The sequence below is a fragment of the Limanda limanda genome, chromosome 18, assembly GCF_963576545.1.
Source record: "Limanda limanda chromosome 18, fLimLim1.1, whole genome shotgun sequence".
Taxonomy (NCBI): Eukaryota; Metazoa; Chordata; class Actinopteri; order Pleuronectiformes; family Pleuronectidae; genus Limanda; species Limanda limanda.
The window spans coordinates 15,715,308-15,732,213 of record NC_083653.1 but is presented as its reverse complement, the minus strand read 5'-3'; the positions used below and the strand labels follow the sequence as shown (position 1 = coordinate 15,732,213).

The following is a 16,906-nucleotide window of genomic DNA, read 5'->3' as shown; positions in this document are numbered from 1 at the left end:
TAGGACTTCACTCACTGCTGTTCTTCACTAGGCTGCTGTGCACTGATGACCTTCACCACCAGGAGGCGTTGTTTCTGCAGAAGCTCCTGTCCAGCACCGACTCTCTTAAGGCATTCCCTCTATTATAAGTCAGAATGGCACAGTTCAGCAAAAACCTTCAGCAACAGTCCTTTAAAATTCCATCAAGCTGCACCAAACTTCACACACTCATTGATATCAGTCCCCTAAATGTGGCTGATTTTTAAAAAAGATCAATATCCATGAATTATTCCTCACGTAACTGATGAAAATTACAAAAAGGAGACCTAGATCTGCCCCACCAAAATGTCTGTCTTGACCCATGTCCCATCCTTTCATCATTCGAGTTAGTAGTTTTCACGTAATCCTGCTAACAACTAACCGGACAGGGACGAAAACATAACCTCACTGGCTAAGTATTTATTTGCAGGCTACATGTCATTTTTATTCCAGAGTTGATCCATAAACAGTCGGCAGCTCCACAGGTGAGCCGCTCACAAACGGAGAGAGCTACCGCCAATCCTCGTCCATCGTTCTCAGATTCCTCCTCCACCTTATATTTGTTTCTTTTTGTCTTTTGTGGAAATTCTGTGTTGCAACTCCCTCCTGTCTCTCCTCATCTCACCATGTGGATGCACCCAGGGGCGCTGCAAGGATTCCCAGTATTTCAGGTAACAAAACACACACACACACACACACACACAGACAGATACTCACACAGCCAAACCCAACCTTTCTCGGACAGGGTTGAAATCACAACCTGTTTGGTGGAGGTTATAACACACAGGAAGCTGACTTCTTAACAAGGTACATGCCATTTTTATTGAAGAGTTGATCGATAAACTGTCACAGCAGTAGCAACGCCTCTTGTAGGGTTCTGTACAGTGTTGGGTAAGATCGGACAGGGTACACTTGCAGTAATTGCTTATGAGGGATATAAAATATACTTAAAAAAGCAACATAGCTCGGAACATTTCACGGGACAAACCTCAACCAAAGTGGCAATGCAGAGACTGGTATATAATGCCCAGTTAAAACAGAGCAAAAGTATCGAACACATGTATGCCCCCCCCTGTCCTTGAAACTGTAAGGCAGTCTATTTCGATCGCAACGTAGAACTTAGGCTTTTCATCAGGTGACGGATTTTCTCTTGGTTGAACAAAATTTACAACTTCAACGGCATTAAATGAAAAAATTGCATCTCGAAACGACAAACCAAAATGTGGTTTGTGTTAATTTTCTTGCATCAGTATTTATTGTGACAGGATGGAAACAAAGCAGCAGTAAACGTTTAAATATTGTAACAGTAGAAGATTGTAGAAACAATACGAGGAGCGGCTGGATGGCGGTGGGAGGCAGCACCCTGTGGAGACAGGTCGTGGCGAATGCAAACTTGTCGACCTTCGGCCTTCGTATTTCACTCCAGCTTGAGCAGCTCCACATCGAATATAAGCGTGGCGTTGGGGGGGATGACTCCGGGGTGGCCTGTCGTTCCGTAAGCCATATCTGGTGTGCAAGTGATTTTAGCCCTCTGCCCCAGGCTCATCTGGAGGACAGGCAGAAAAAAATGAAAACATAACTGACTATTCGCTTTATTCTCATGTGCCTTTTAAAGACCCTACACATACAGTACACACAGGTCTATATCCCAGAACACATTCTGACCTGCCACAGGACGAAACACGCAACATTAACACTAGCTCCTATTTATTTGAGTTCCCTCTAAATGGTGACAGTGAGTGAGAGTGAACAATATCAGGATCCTAAAACCGAGCATTTGTTTACACATTGGCAAAATATACTCTGTAAAAACACAACAGCCCAGGATCCTCCTTAAGGAGTTTTTCTAACCTCACCGATTACACTGCGTGGCTCTGTTTGTCTTCAGGCTGAGCTGCAGTCAAGTCAGTCGGATTAATAACTGAAATCAAGTTTGTGAGGGTGCAGGGCCGTAACAAACCAAACTGGTGACTTCCATGCTTTAGACAAATCACAACACGTTTTTGTTTACTTTACATTTTAGCTGACAAAAGCTAAAATATGGCAATATCCTTGTCCACACTAACACGCTTGTAAACGCATATCACGTGACAGCTTGCGTACACTGGGCATGCGTGTCCCAGTGTAAAAGGGAAGGCACGCGCGTTCTGGTTTACACAGATTACTGGAATAACAGCTTGTCTCCTACACATGTAAACAGTTGCATCTTTGTAAAATACAGAATTTAACTGCATAACAGCTGTAAGCAAAGACAACAGGGTGCATGGACAATGCTAGTTAATAATTAGCGATGTTGCGTTCTACCCCACAGCAATGTGATAAAAGTATGGGACTTGAACACACCCCCATAGAAAACTACTTAATAATCATCTGACCTTTTTTCCTGCATTATCAAGTAATAATACGACTTCGACACGTATACGAACTAGGACCAAATGGGTGGTATCGTCTATTCAAACATCACAGACATGCATTAAAAAGTGAACTTAACAGCTTTAACTGCAGTTATAAACAAATAAATACTTTTCCATATTATGTAGCAAAGCTAAGCTCCTCAACGTTCCCCTCTCACCTGTGCTACTCCTTCCTCCCAGCCCTTAATGACCTCCAGGCGTCCAATCTTGAACTTAAAGGGTTTGTTCCGGTCTCGGGAGGAGTCAAACTTCTTTCCGTTCTGCAGCATACCTGCAAGAGAGAAGGGATGAAAACTAAATTCATAGAGTCGAGACGCATTCGGTAAATAAACTGCCCATTTTTGGTTATGTGCTGCAAAATAAAAACTAACAATACACACATTTCAATGGTTGTTTTTCTCCATATCACCTGCTCTTAAACAATTCTACTTATTGTTCACATGCAGTACAGTTCCTTTAGTTAATGTTTTGGAACAACACATTTTAAGGTTAAAAGAATACAAATGTGGCGCTGGCTCCAGCCGGAGGAATTATTTTGGCCGGGGTTTCTTATCAGGATCTTGGGTCGGTTTCAAATACCCAAATGTACAAAGGGAATGTGAATCAGGAGGCAATGGCCTGGTTCAGTGGATTATTTTTAAAGTTAACTAGGCCACTGCTCGTCTGTATCTAGACCACAGGGAGAAAAGGGTAACAAAGGCAGAGCAGCGCAGGACTGTGCTCCTTCAGAACGCTGACCAGCCACTCAGGCGTGATGACAACACTGGGGCCATTAAACGCTACTAAAGGCACGGAAACACTGGCCCCACTTCATTAGTGGTTTTAACATGCCCTCCTCAACTTCCCCCTCTGCCACTTTCCCTTGAGGGAATCCCCATGGCCATCCGAGGCGATGCCCTGAGAACGTTCTCTCAACAGCCAAGACACTACTTCACAATGACTACTACCCCCTAAGTAGCCCTTTCCCACAGGTCAAAAAAAACGCTAACACTTGCTACCATCTGGCTTTTTTCTGCAGTGGGAATGGATTACATCAGCATTCACTTCCGGTTTAAGTGACTCAGCAGAAAACACATGTTTTGAAATCGGCTCCGGATCTGATTGGCAGTGGCTGAGACTAGGCACCCGGGTGAACAAGCTTATTTAGCAAGACGGCGAAAAATCCTCCACTGGCAATAGAAAACAAATCATCACCTTTTTAAGCAGGTTTACTTCCTTTTAAAACACTGCGTATATTCATCAAGTTTGGTGTAACAGAGGTTATTCTGAGTATTTTATCTGCAGTGGTCAAGCAAGGTACAGTGCTTGTGAAGGCTTCAACATGCTCAAAAATATTCTAAAGTTTGCAGTTAATTAGAAAGTGGTTGAAATGTACGTATTCTGGAGTATTTGGAAATGGGCGTGGCCAAATGGCTCAACAGTGCCACCTGGAACGCAGCCCGTAGGTTTCCCCTCAACCGATCTTCACCAAAATCGGAACACAGGTGTATCGGGACCAGTTATACAAAAAAGTACGAAAAACGCAACCGGAAGCCCGCCATTTTGGATTTAGTGGACATTTTGGCCATATTGTACATTTTTACTTTGACAAACTTGTCATAGAGCTTTCATCAGATCAACTTCAAATTGAGGTGAGTGTCATCACAACAAGATGGAGATCTAAACTACCTTGAATTTCAACTTTTTGTCACACCTAATGTCACAGTGTCAGTGGTGTTAGATTCCTTTGATGTCTTAGATGAAAGGTGAAAGATGTATACAATCTAGAGAGGGAAAAGAGTGTTTTTGACTTGAACAGATCTATTAGTCTAGTATAGTCATAGGGATAGCACCACCTAAAAGGAGGTAAGCCTCGTTTTAAAACTAAATTTGATTTAGATAAAATTTTCACTATGGTGTCTAACTTGATGGGGTGGACCGTAATGCGTGATTAGTGAGCGTGGGTGGTCCAGCGGTGCATGACAGAAGCAGGAAGTGAAGCGTAACAGGCTTCAAAATGTGTGTGCTCGGGTCGTCAGTGCTACAACATAGCCCTAGTTTTAGTTTAAATTGTATTATTTTTCTGTCTTTTTAACCTGTGTATAATATTTCTCCCCATCTTTTTGTTCCACTGCCTGTTCTACTCTCATTGTAGTGATGATCTTTCGGTGGGTGTTGTACCTTTGTATAAAACCACATGAAAAATAACAACCAAGACATTTAATGTAGACACTATATAAGATATTAATAATTTTCTGCATTATACCTAACTTTCCGAGGGAAATATGAATGTCCTGCATTATTAAAATTCTATACCCTGGGATTGAAGCATGCATGTCTCCCACCTATAAGGTGAATGATAAGTTTTTTAAACCCTAGTTCAGCCAAATATTCCACAACATCTCCTGTCAGTTTCGAGGTCGCCCTGTAATCCCCTGTTGATTTAATGTTCTCTGCTGTAATTTAACAAGTGTGAATTCTTGGCATTTAAAGTTGCGTGTTAACTGAAGTTTAGTCATAGTGTTTGGCTTATCTAGTCACATGAATGTTGGTATACTGTACTCCTTCTCCATTTTCACCCCTCCTCTAAACTTAGTAGGTCCATCATTTCCAAGAATCACAGTGGGCCAGATATCAGTGGGCTGGGCCTGCATTGACCTCAGAGTCATCAAGTACACAGCGTCAAGGCAAAGGCCACCTGCTACACAGCATCAACTGCAGAAAAGCAGGTTCACTTTCTGGCCGCAGTGCCTGCAAGCTGCAAAGACACTCTGATGGCAATGAGCACAAGTGGGAAGCCAGTGAGGAATCGTAAGCTTGGCATTGCACTTATGGGCCTCACTGGCTGGGTTGGGGTGTCCGCTGAGAGGCTGCTGACGTAGGAGAGATTGTACACCAATGGCACTTTACATGCTTTTGGTGAAGACTTCAGACTGTTACATAGAGCAGAGCAGTATCAACTCCCAGTGGTCCAAAGGGGGCCACCATAGACCAGGAGAGGGTTGGACACCAACAGGGGCTGTAGTACACTTTGGCAACTGGTCAAAACCAGTTTGAAGGAAAACAAATTAACAATAGCAAGCAAAGTATATTCTAAAGACATTTTTTCTCTCTCTATATATATATGTATATACAGTATATCTACTATAAACTGCCTTACTTTTTTGCCATGCAACAAAAGCTAAATGTTTTACTGCTGGCTGTCAGTCTTTATCTTACAGGAAAGAAAAGATATCCAAAAGCGCTTGTAAAAACCCCACTTGTATCACTGCGGCGTTATCACAAAGCAGGACCCTTCCCTTCCTGAGGCCCAGACTCTCTCCCTCCTCATGAGAGGCTTTCTCTCAGTAGTGCTCAGGCCACATTTTGCAGCAAAAGCGGTAGTGCGCAGGGGTGGGGTTATTTTTACTCAGCATACTGTATCCTGTCTCACCCCCTGTCTAGGACGCCTGCCAGCACAACAACCCCCACCCCCCACCGCTTGGCCTTAGTGTGGATGAAATGAGATGCGTGTAAAGCTATCTGTCTAGGACAAAGTTGTAGTCTTGCAACCGCGTTGCACAGCTGCGAGCATACACGTCCCAATGGGGATGAATAAAATCTGGCTTGTGTATTGTATTTACAACAAAGATAATAAATATCAAAATTGTTGCTGGTGCATGCAGGAAAATATTCCTCCGGCAAGTCAATTCTGAACCGGGTATGAGGTGTCGGGTTCTTCAGTGGACCAGCAGGGCTTGCTCAATTATTATTCATGTGCTCAAGACTCACTGTCACAGTTTGCCTCATATTCCTCTCCAATCTTTTCTGCAGGAAGATATCCTGCCTACTAAAACCTGTGTACAGACAACTCAATACAAGGTGTTCCCTCCTTGAATAAGTAGAATAAAATTACGTCTTTATTAAATTTATATCCATTCTGATGCTATGCACTCTGAAAAACACAGGACAACAGGATGCCATGATTCACAGAGAGCTTACGCTGATTCAGGATATTTTTCGTCCTCATTTAGAAGCTGCATGTCAACAACTTTATTTTTAAATTCACAATCTCGGGTCTGCTTCCCATGGCATTCAGGAGCAACACTCTCCCTTGCATTTGAAGTGTGGCATCTCCTGACACACAACCTGGTGTTTCAGTCTGTCTATTTCTGTGCGTCACACTCCCAAGAGCCATCCGGGCTCGTCTTCAGCACGTTTCACGTAAATGTCTGGAGCTCAAACATGGTAAGGAATGACGTCCACATTTAGGCATGACATCATATCAAGTAACGCCTGCTGCTCCTAAAGCTGCAGACTGGACCGTTTATCAGCACAGCCTAGTATCAGACTTTATCAATCAGGAAAACCCACAAGGTGCAGTGGTTTTCTACGTATTGACTGATATCAAGTCTGCTTTCATTTTTTTTGTCTTAGGTGACAGCCGGACACAGAGAAATTAGCTTGTGGTTGCTGGATTCCCAACCCAGCCTGGTTCACAAGCTCTTCAACCCCTGACTCTTCTTCACATATGTCATCTGCCATCAAATCAGGCTATTCACTATTAGCTTTTCAACCTTTTTTCCAGTCATATATAATGACAAGAGTGAAATAGATAGATGTTTCACACCATAGTTATAACTAAATAACTAATAAAACTAAACCTTTCGAAAAAATAAGCACTTGGACATGCAGTTTGATGAGAACTACCTAAAATGAATGGGTATTTTGAAATTGGTTCGGTCAAGGTCCCATACAATAACATGGAGGAGGCCATGGATATTGATATAAGCAGCTTTTTTCACTATTAGGTAAACTAAATGTGTATATGCTCCAATCTGCAATGATGCTTTGGTGTTAGATGTTTTATACTGCAACCAGTTACCGATTGAAAACCTTGGCTTCACTTTTGGGGCGCCATCATCTCGCCCGTCTTCACAGACAGTCTTTGGAAAAACAGAGAGGCTTTGTGAATCATTTGATCCTACCACCCTCATGGCAACATGGCTCCAACCTGTCTTTTGGCAAGTGATCGCTCTACTAATTTGGGTGACCTTTACTCTCATCAGAGTCAGAGGCGGCTCACGCACATATCTGTGTGTCTGTGAGCTCTGGCATGTGCGTGTCTGCATGTTTAAAATCCCAAAAGTGAAATTGTGAATCAAATAGGGAACAGCAGTTAGGAGGTGTGTGTAAGAGGGGTTCTGTGATAGTGAGGTTCTCTAACATTAAATGCTGCAAACAGTGGTCCTAAATCCCAGTTAGTACTGGGAGGTCACCCTCTCCATAGCCTTATGGTTTGTCTTTGCAATCTGTAAAAACAATATCAGTGCAGGGTGCAGTGGAGGGTGAAGTGTGTGCAGACAGATGATGAATGACTTGAATAGGCTTAAATGCTAAATCAACAGCCAACCTCCATTACCAGCACTATCCCTTTATTAGATCTTGAACTAATCTTGTCTTTGCGCTTCTAAATAAAACAAATGTGGGTTAGTCTCTGTGTGGACTACAGTGCACTGACCTGACAAGGTACTAATCCTCAGTAGCCAAAATAACCAAAATAAAAAAATTATTCAATGTGAATTCCATGATAATTTTTGCCTTTTGCATCATCACCACAGAAAAGCATTGAAGGGGGGAAAAGTTCATATTCTCCTCACACACTCCACGTCCAGTTATCAAAGAGCTATAATGTCTTATAGAGTAACACTATACTGACATAATGTAAATATCGTGACCTGTTTACCTGTAGTTACACGCTTAACAGAGAGAGTAGTATTACTTATTGTTAAGCAAATCCTCACCTTATATCCAAGGTCAGAGTTTCACGTGGTGTAGAGCAATACTCTGAAATGCCACCACATTTTTATTCTGTCTCCCAACTCCAAACTCATTTCCCCTACTGATGCAATAACATATTTGTTTCCCTTTTTGTGTTCGGTTGGAAAAGGTCCTTGCTTTGGCTTAACTCTGTATCCCACGTGCCACCACTGCTAAAATACCAGGAGCTTATGAGTAAATCCTGTCGGTCAAGAAAAAAGAGAAAAGAGAGAAATGGGGGAATTTGAATGAATGAGAGAATAAATCGATTGTTTGAAAAGTAGAGTTCACTTTCGATGCTGGCACAGGTCATTAACAGGCTGTGGCAAATTCTGTAGTTATTAGATCTTGTTGTTGGGAGACTGCAGAGATTCGGGGGTCTGAAGAAAAAACCCTGCAGATGATGTGATCATTACAACAGAGAACATGGAGGTGCTGGTGGAGACTACGAATCCTCTGCTTTTACTAATTCACTACTCAAAATATTGCTAGATACAGGACAATCTGTCCAAAGACAAAGCCTCAGTCTACAACACGAGCCCAGTGAGGAAATCAACAGAGCAGCTTCACTTACACAAGATGTATCATTTACAATTATAGCATAATTTCTTACTGCAGTAGCTGATCTCTGCTAAGATCAGGCCAGAAGGCGAAATCTGATTATTTTTTCCACTGTCCCTAAAAACGAGTTTAAAAACACAACATTTGCTATGTACCAGTCTAAATAGAACCACATACTCGCTGGTCAAACAGAGCTGTAATTTGTATGTACTACTAACAAGTCAGTGAGGCCTAGAAATCAATATAACCACAGATTAAGTCACTCATGTGGACCAGTTCCAAGAAGCTCCATCAGGCACAAGTAAAAGCTGCATACCCGCACACAATAAAACAATACTCAGACAATGCCAAGAAGCATGCAATAACTTTTACAGCCGTGTAATAACCCGTGTGATACGCAGACAGACTGATGACACAGGAACTGGGTTTTGTTTACTTTCTGTCTGACCTAGTTGTCTGGTCTGCCAACCCAGGGGCATAGAACAACCCCAATTTATTTCCCCAAACGTCTCAGCGACTCACTGCCACGTCTCAAAATAGGCCAATCTGACAAGAGGAAAACGAAAGCATGTGTGTGTGTGTGTGTGTCTGTACGTTATTACATAAACGCATGGCGCAAAAGACACAACGAGACACCCAAATATGCTGTAATTAATGTTATCTGGGTGTGGCTGTGGTAACACCATACATTTGACGGTGTGAGTGTCACACAGGTGTATACATGTCTGACAGGCTGTGTGTGTACACTCTGTGAGAGTGAGCCTTGTTGTGCTCCAGACATTACAAATAATAAACAAAACAGACACATGGGCAAATTTCCTCCGTCAACACAGGAAGACATGTGGTTACACGGGCTGCAGAAAGCAAATAGTCAGTTACCTATGTAATGAACAACACATGTCTGGCCCTTCTTTGGAAAGGTCCGTCCTGTAAAGAGAGAGAGAGAGAGAGAGAACAAGTGTCACAGTGTGTTGGTTCACCTCGGAGGCTGTCGCCTTAATCTTCTACAGAACAATGACAGGGGGGGGGGCAAGTCTGCTGATGTGTTCCCTGCAGGAATGCCATACCTTTACTTCTGCCTGCAGACATGCTGATGTCAGATATGAGTCTGTTGAAACTTTGGCCTGGAGGTTTATTCCCCTCAGGGACCATCACAAGCCTCTTATTGGCCATCAATGCATTTATAAAAGAGAGAAATAAACCTACAGATCCACCTGAGCTGATTCGTCCCCTGTCAAACAGTTACACTCTGAGCTAACTCTCCATTTAAAAGAGAAAAACTGGCAGAATTAGCTTTAATCTCATTCATTTAAGAGACAGATAGATAGATACACACTCCAGAAATGTGTCCTTCACAGACTTCTATTTATATCCCGAATTATACTACTAGTTTATATCCACCTCTGGAGTAAAATAACTTATCTCATACACAACTGATTTTCTGTTTTTTTTAAATCAATTCTTTAAATCTTACAAAATCCGAACGACATTCCCGGGGAAGCACCGAGCCCCCGGACACCGCCACCCCCGCATCGAGGCGCCCATGAGCGGATGAAAACAACTCACCATCACCGGGGGATATCGTCTCGACCTCCACTCCCATGGTTGTGCTTTCCTCGAGGATCGGCTCCAACACCTACGAGCTAAAATAATAACTTAGCAGCGACACGTCGGGCTGTACCGGGGGGGATCATATGCACTCAGCGACCACCGCCGACCCGGAGCTGCAGCCGACCGAGACACAGCCGAGATGTTTCCCGGCGGCGAGATCTCTCACTGCGGCGAGCACGTCGTCTCCGTCCCGCCTGCTCAGGATCTGGCGCCACACAGCGGATGTAGTCCTTCCACTGTTAGCTTCGTGCTAATTCAATTAAAAGTCACTCGTCGGCGATATGACTTGACCCAGCTAACATTTACACATGTTCAATCCTCTTAAAAATACACATTGTATTTGCCACACGTGAGTAGGGACCCCATGCGGGTAACCTTGTAACAGCGTATTAAAACTACATATCCCAGAATGCAAATGCGCCGCATGGTTAGTTTTGCTTCCGGGTCGCTTGGAAGAAACGTTGTGGACACATTTGGGTAAAACGTGGATTAAATCAAGTGAAACTCGCTTTAAATGATCCACGGGGAGACCACGTGATATGCGGCTTGTTTATTAAGGTACGTTAATATTACAAAATACACGTTTGTGTTGAATTATCCGCTCGTTTGTAGCTAGCTTGCTACTACACACACGAATAAGTAAATGAATATAAACTTTAGACTGGTTAAACGAGTGTTTTTTCTCCTGTGTGAATGAATAGAAACACCCCTGCTCGTAATGGAGGCTGGAGGTTCACCTCGTTTGAATCCATGTTCATTGGGAGATTAAGTTTAGTTGTCATGTGTTAGTAAACAGGGTCAACACAGTGCAATGGGAAGGGTTCTGCAAGAAGGTCAGCTCAGCAATGTCATAAAGAATATAGAGTGAATATCAATCAGGTGAAATAGTTAAATATATATATCAATCATCAATCAATCAAATTTTATTTGTATAGCTCATATTCACAAATCACAATTCGTCTCATAGGGCTTTAACATTGTGTGACATCCTCTGTTCTTAACCCTGAACAAGAGTAAGGAAAAACTACTAAAAACCCTTTTAACAGGGTAAAGATACGTAGAAACCTCAGAGAGAGAGAGAGCCACATGTGAGGGATCCCTCTCCCAGGAAGACAGAAGTGCAATAGGTGTCAAGTGTAGGAAAACATCATCAAGAGAAAGGTTTTAGCAGCATTTATGAGGGTAAACATTTTGAAGATTAACTTCAATACTATATGTCAAGCAGTCCTGCTGCAGCCAGAAGATCATGATCCAGCATCAAGATCGGATCCACTATAGTCCACAGTCATTGTCCACTGCCGCCAGTTAGGATCCATATACATAATACTCAAATTATTACACATATTGGTCCTAAATCAATTTCTTTATCTCATTGGACTTTCACGTTTAGTGTTCGAAATCCCATTTTGATTAAAGGATGATCAGATCTCTCCGAAGGGAGGATCCAACCAGACGACCAGACGAGTGAGTGCTGTGATGAGACACCCCCGCTCCACTCATATGTTGTTAATGCCCCAGAGGTCCCAACAGGACCCGTGTGTGCTGTTAAGGTCATTCGGGCATAAGCAGCTATAAGTGTTCGTCACAACGGCCTCAGCTCAGGCCGAGGGGATTAAGGCATGTACTTGGAAGGAGACACGAGAGAGGGCTCGGCTATTCTTAATCTGCATAGGTAGCAATAGCTGCTCTTGTGCGGTGCCCGTTCAGATCAGATACCGCTCTCTCATCATTGTTACCATCTGAATTTTGTTTTGTTTTTTTCTCTTTGTAGCACGTGTCTTCATACCTGCCAGGATGGATCTTGGTAAGGCAAAGCTGCTTAGGACGGGTCTCAACACCCTGCACCAAGCCATTCACCCCGTGCATGGGATAGCATGGACGGACGGCAAGCAGGTCTGCCTGACTTCTCTCTACTTCGTCAACGGCGAGGTGAAGTTCGGGGACACCAACGTCATAGGACAGTTTGAGCACGTCTTCGGGCTCTTCTGGGGCCCGGTGTGCTGCTCCGACTCCCCGGCCCTGCTGGCTGTTCAGCACAAGAAGCATGTCACCGTGTGGCAGCTGCAGCTCAGCGCCCTGGAGCAGAACAAGCTGCTGTGCACTCAAACCTGCGAGATGAGCGAGCCCTTCCCCTTGCTCTCACAGGGCTGCGTGTGGCATCCTAAAGTGGACATCCTGGCCGTGCTGACCAAGAGGGACGCGTCTGTGCTATTTTCCGTCAGGGTGGACAACAGGAGAATCAAAGCCGAGATCAAAGTTAGCGGACTCATCCACTGTGCCTGCTGGACTAAGGATGGCACACGCCTGGTGGTGTCGATCGGCAGCGCTCTGCACTCTTACATCTGGAACGACATTCAGAAGAGTCTGGTGGCCTGCTCGTTCTGCCCAATCTTCGATGTGGGAGGCTACATATGTGCCATCGAGTCCACGGCTGAGGCACAAGTCGCCGTGGCCACCGAGCTACCGCTGGACAAAATCTGTGGACTAAATGCAGGCATGGCTTTCGATATGCCGCCAGAGCCGGGGTCCCCGCAAAGCCCCCATGCTGTGAGGCCAGAGGACGACAGCCTCCTGGACGCAAGACGCAGATCCTTTGACTCTGAGCGCTCCTACATCCCCAGCTCAGGCCCTCTGGACCTCACCCACCTGCTGTCAAGGCACCGTCGCTCCGACCCCAGCCCGCTCATCCACCTGCGACGCCGAGACACGTTGACCGGCTCCGGACAGGACTCCTCACACCTCATCCTGGTCACATATGAGCGCAAGGTCACCACCACCCGCAAGGTCAGCATCCCTGGGATTCTGGTGCCAGACATCTTTGCTTTCGACCCGCGGGGCTCCACAGTGGCGGTGGCCTCCAACACCTGCAACATGGTGCTCGTGTACTGCATCACGGCGTCTGCGATGCCGAACATTCAGCAGATCTCGCTGCAGACCAATGAGAGGCCTAAAGGAGTCTGCTTCCTCAGTGACAAGATGCTGCTGCTGATGGTGGGCAGGCAGAAGTCCAACGACCCTGCATTCCTCCCGTCTTCCAACACAGATAAATACATTCTCCGTCTCGTGGCCAAAGAGTTGATCAATGAGGAGATTCCAATTACACCACCCCCCTCCACCCACAGCCATGAGTCTCCTGCTAATTTACGCGCTGGGATTAGGAGGCACTCTGAGAACTCTAAGGACGACAGGGAGCGCTCAGGGATAAAGGACTTGGTGCTACCTGGGGGGGGAGTATTTCGATCGCCCAGGAACAGGCGGAAGCTGGTGGAGGAGGTCCGGAGCAGCGAGCCCAGCCCCGTCACCAGCTCCGTGGACTCCTATGACCAGGCATCAGACAGAGCCATCTCCAGTGCCTCCTCCGTCACCGTGGAGACCTTCGACATGGACCACATCAACCGCATGACCAACCTGGCAGTGGCCGGCCAGGCCAGCAGGGACTCCAGCCGGGCCAGCTCTCCTCGCTTCGAGCCATCGGACAAGTTCCACTCCGAGCAGACGCTGCCCATGCTCGAGAAGGCGCCGGCCCCCGCCAAGGAGCGTGCCATGGAGCAGCTCGGCAACAACATGGAGAGGCTTTTCACTCGCTTCGCAGACGTTCAGCAGTGCCTGACAGAAATCCGAGATTACACCCAGAATGGAAAGAAGGCCCTGACCGTCTACCCCAATGCCTCTGAACCCCCCTACGCCAACGTCACGTGTCAGGTACAGCTCCACTTGCTAAATCTTTACCTGTGAAACCGCCTGTTGATTATGCATTGTGGCATGCAGCTTGCTTTATTTGACTGATATTTCTACCTTTCCTATATTTGCGCACATGCAGAAGCAGTTATCAGAGAATGTGTTCATTGATGAGCGGAGGCCAGTGCTGCTGTGTGACGGGAGGCTTTGCCTGCGCACCCTCCAAGACCTGTTCAACCTCACCATAGTGGAGATGATGTATGGTACGTACAGCCTCCCTTTTTGCGCCATTTTTCAAAATTGACTTCACTTTCAGGATGGCATTGCTGTCAGTTTGTTGTCATACATTTTAAAAATCTGCTTTGTTGTTATGAAGCAGTAACAAAGCTGCCTTCTTGAAACCCTGCAGGATTAACCATGCTATGACAGAGGGTTTATAAATCAAATCCACTTAGAGGAAACTCCCACTGGGAGCAAGCTCGTGTGACAGGCACATGGAAGTCACCACATAGTAGATTATATAAATCAAACTCTCTACTTTTTAGATGTTTTTTAAACGTCACATTGCTGACTGAATTAATTTTTACTGTCATAGAACCTCTTCTGTTAACATAAGCTATAATTGGAAGTGATTAAAAGCCTAGGTCAGATTATAAGGTTTTAAACGAAAGCAGCTTACTACCTTTTAATGTGCATGGTGTTTTGTCCTCTGTAGCAAAGACTGATTGTCTCCAACTGAGACACAGCAGCAAGTTATTCAAAGATTTCTTTATATAAAGCTGGACTACGTGACAGGTCCCCAAGAGTCAAGCCAAAGCATCTTGATCCTCCCCTGGTGGCTGGCTGCAGTATAGCTCCAAGGTAGTGGTTGGGAAGTTGGTCAGATTACCAGTCAAGGAACATGTTAGAAAAATGTTCTCAGAGATGGTTTGTCATTTTATCACACTGATGTGTGTGTGAGTTTGGTTTTCAAGATATCCTAAATTGAGATCCCCATAATGCAACACAATAGTGTCTTTCAATAGATTTGTATTGCCTCCTTTAGTCCCAACCACAGACTCTAGATAAAGATTGATGCACTCAAAAGTGAAGCTAAATCATCTGGATTTCCCCCTGGTGGCAGACTGCAGCGTAGGTCATAAACCCCACCTCCTCCCTGTTGGTAGATGGGACATGAAGCAATTTTTTTTTATTGGTTTCAACCTTTTTGGTGGTTATTATCGCACTGTTGTATGTTGAAGTTTCTCTATAGATTGGATTGGGTCTTTAATACCTTCGCTCCTGCAAATGCTCCTGCGCAGATTCTGTAATCAGCGTTTTGTAACCAATATTCTCGCTTTGTGGTTGGTGGGAAGAAGTGGAGAAATGTCATCCATCTTAATTTATGCCTTTGTTTTTTTTTGCGGAAATTTTGCCTTTGTTGACAAGATAGTAAGGGTCACATAGGGAGAGAGCATGTGAGAAGACGGGCAGCAAACTTGCAGCTGCTGCAGGAGGACTCGAGCCTCTGTACGCTGGGTTCCCCAATCTGTGATTCTGAGCTAATAGTCTCTGTTCTGTTCTTTCTCCAGGTCCACTGTGGATTGTACTTGTGGCTGACGCAGTCGGCTTCGTGCCCCTGACGTTCAAGCCCAAAGAGGAGCTCACGGTGCGGAACGGGAAGCGAAAAACGAACCTGCGGACTCCCTCCAGTCCAGAGACCTCTTGCCCATCCAGTCCAGCCCCCGGTGGAAACCCCAGCACATACCCAGAGGCCTCAACGTAGTTGGTGTCTCTTAACACACACCCACTTCAGTTCATGGACTTGTACAAACATTGTTTAAATATCATTGGCTTGATCCAAATACGCAGAGCGAACAGAGCAAACAAATACGCAAAAACTCAAATAAGCAGAAATGTATGTCAAATTTATTTTTGTATGTGAAAACAAAAGTCATATGAAAAGGGCCTGTTGAGATGTGATGTTTACATGTCACTGCATTGAAATGAAACTAGTCTGAGCAGTGAGCCATGGTTTTTAAGCAGTGATGTTATTGAACCAGGACACCTGCTGTGCTGTGATGGCTCCTCACAAACAGCTTTGAGTGCTGTATGTTTTAGAGTTGATGAAAATATTCTGAGAGCTGAGATAGACTATTGTATGATGTAAATGTATGGTTTTGTATTTTAATGGAGAATTGCAGATAAACCCATATCCATCATACCCATTATAAAGTAAGGTATATACAAATGCAGAGTTTCTGATTCTGGATAAGCACTTATACACTGAATAGGTTATTATTTAATTGACCAACCCTCTCTGAGGTGTTAGGCTCATACAACACACTCATGAGATTTTCTCCTTTATTTATGTTATCACAGTAACTCAGCACTAGAGGGGGCACTACTCAATACATTCCATGGCTGTGCAGTCTTGTCATGGAAGACGAAATAAAATACAGAGAAAATGTATTTTGTCGTTAGACTTGTACATATTAAATTTGTATAACTTGTGTTTTCTCCTTTCTTATTTTATTTTGCTTACACCTCAGCAAAGAAACACAACACAGGCATTTATTGTCTACCAACCAACCTCTACAACATTTATTCATTTCATTTCATCAACTCTCTGTAATTATACATCATAAATAAATAACAGCGTTGTAGAGTTAAACACAGCAAATAATAGTAATATACATTCATTTATATAAATAAGGTAATCTTATATATTTTTATATATATATATCCAAGATGACTATCCAGTACATGTGAAAATAAAACGGAGAATGTTTACATTAAAACAATTTAACTATTTATCAGTGTAATATACACCATTTAAGAAACTTCCAGCTGTGCCACTGGAATAT

At 44.2% G+C, this 16,906-nt stretch overlaps 2 protein-coding genes across 2 annotated transcripts; one reads left to right on the top strand and one right to left on the bottom strand.

Moving 5' to 3' along the window:
* Positions 1-814: 814 nt before the first annotated feature.
* On the bottom strand, positions 815-10,731 carry fkbp1b (FKBP prolyl isomerase 1B). Its single transcript, XM_061091243.1, has 4 exons — positions 10,338-10,731; positions 9,651-9,698; positions 2,591-2,703; positions 815-1,564 (listed from the first exon to the last, which is right to left on the bottom strand). Exons 1-4 carry the CDS (start codon positions 10,372-10,374, stop codon positions 1,436-1,438), a joined length of 327 nt encoding a protein of 108 aa, XP_060947226.1. The 5' UTR covers positions 10,375-10,731; the 3' UTR covers positions 815-1,435.
* A 105-nt stretch (positions 10,732-10,836) lies between these two features.
* On the top strand, positions 10,837-16,552 carry wdcp (WD repeat and coiled coil containing). The gene is made up of 4 exons (XM_061091695.1): positions 10,837-10,940; positions 12,154-14,084; positions 14,203-14,323; positions 15,632-16,552. Exons 2-4 carry the CDS (start codon positions 12,177-12,179, stop codon positions 15,823-15,825), a joined length of 2,223 nt encoding a protein of 740 aa, XP_060947678.1. The 5' UTR covers positions 10,837-10,940; positions 12,154-12,176; the 3' UTR covers positions 15,826-16,552.
* The last annotated feature ends 354 nt before the right edge of the window (positions 16,553-16,906 follow it).

Excerpts from the sequence above, each read along its gene's own strand:
- fkbp1b (XM_061091243.1), bottom strand. The coding sequence starts at position 10,374 with ATGGGAGTGGAGGTCGAGACGATATCCCCCGGTGATG. Across the intron at positions 2,704-9,650 it reads ATGTGTTGTTCATTACATAG|GTATGCTGCAGAACGGAAAG; the intron begins GTAACTGACTAT and ends TCTCTCTTGCAG. Across the intron at positions 1,565-2,590 it reads GGGAGGAAGGAGTAGCACAG|ATGAGCCTGGGGCAGAGGGC; the intron begins GTGAGAGGGGAA and ends CCTGTCCTCCAG.
- wdcp (XM_061091695.1), top strand. The coding sequence starts at position 12,177 with ATGGATCTTGGTAAGGCAAAGCTGCTTAGGACGGGTCTCAACACCCTG. Across the intron at positions 14,085-14,202 it reads ACGCCAACGTCACGTGTCAG|AAGCAGTTATCAGAGAATGT; the intron begins GTACAGCTCCAC and ends GCGCACATGCAG. Across the intron at positions 14,324-15,631 it reads CATAGTGGAGATGATGTATG|GTCCACTGTGGATTGTACTT; the intron begins GTACGTACAGCC and ends TTCTTTCTCCAG.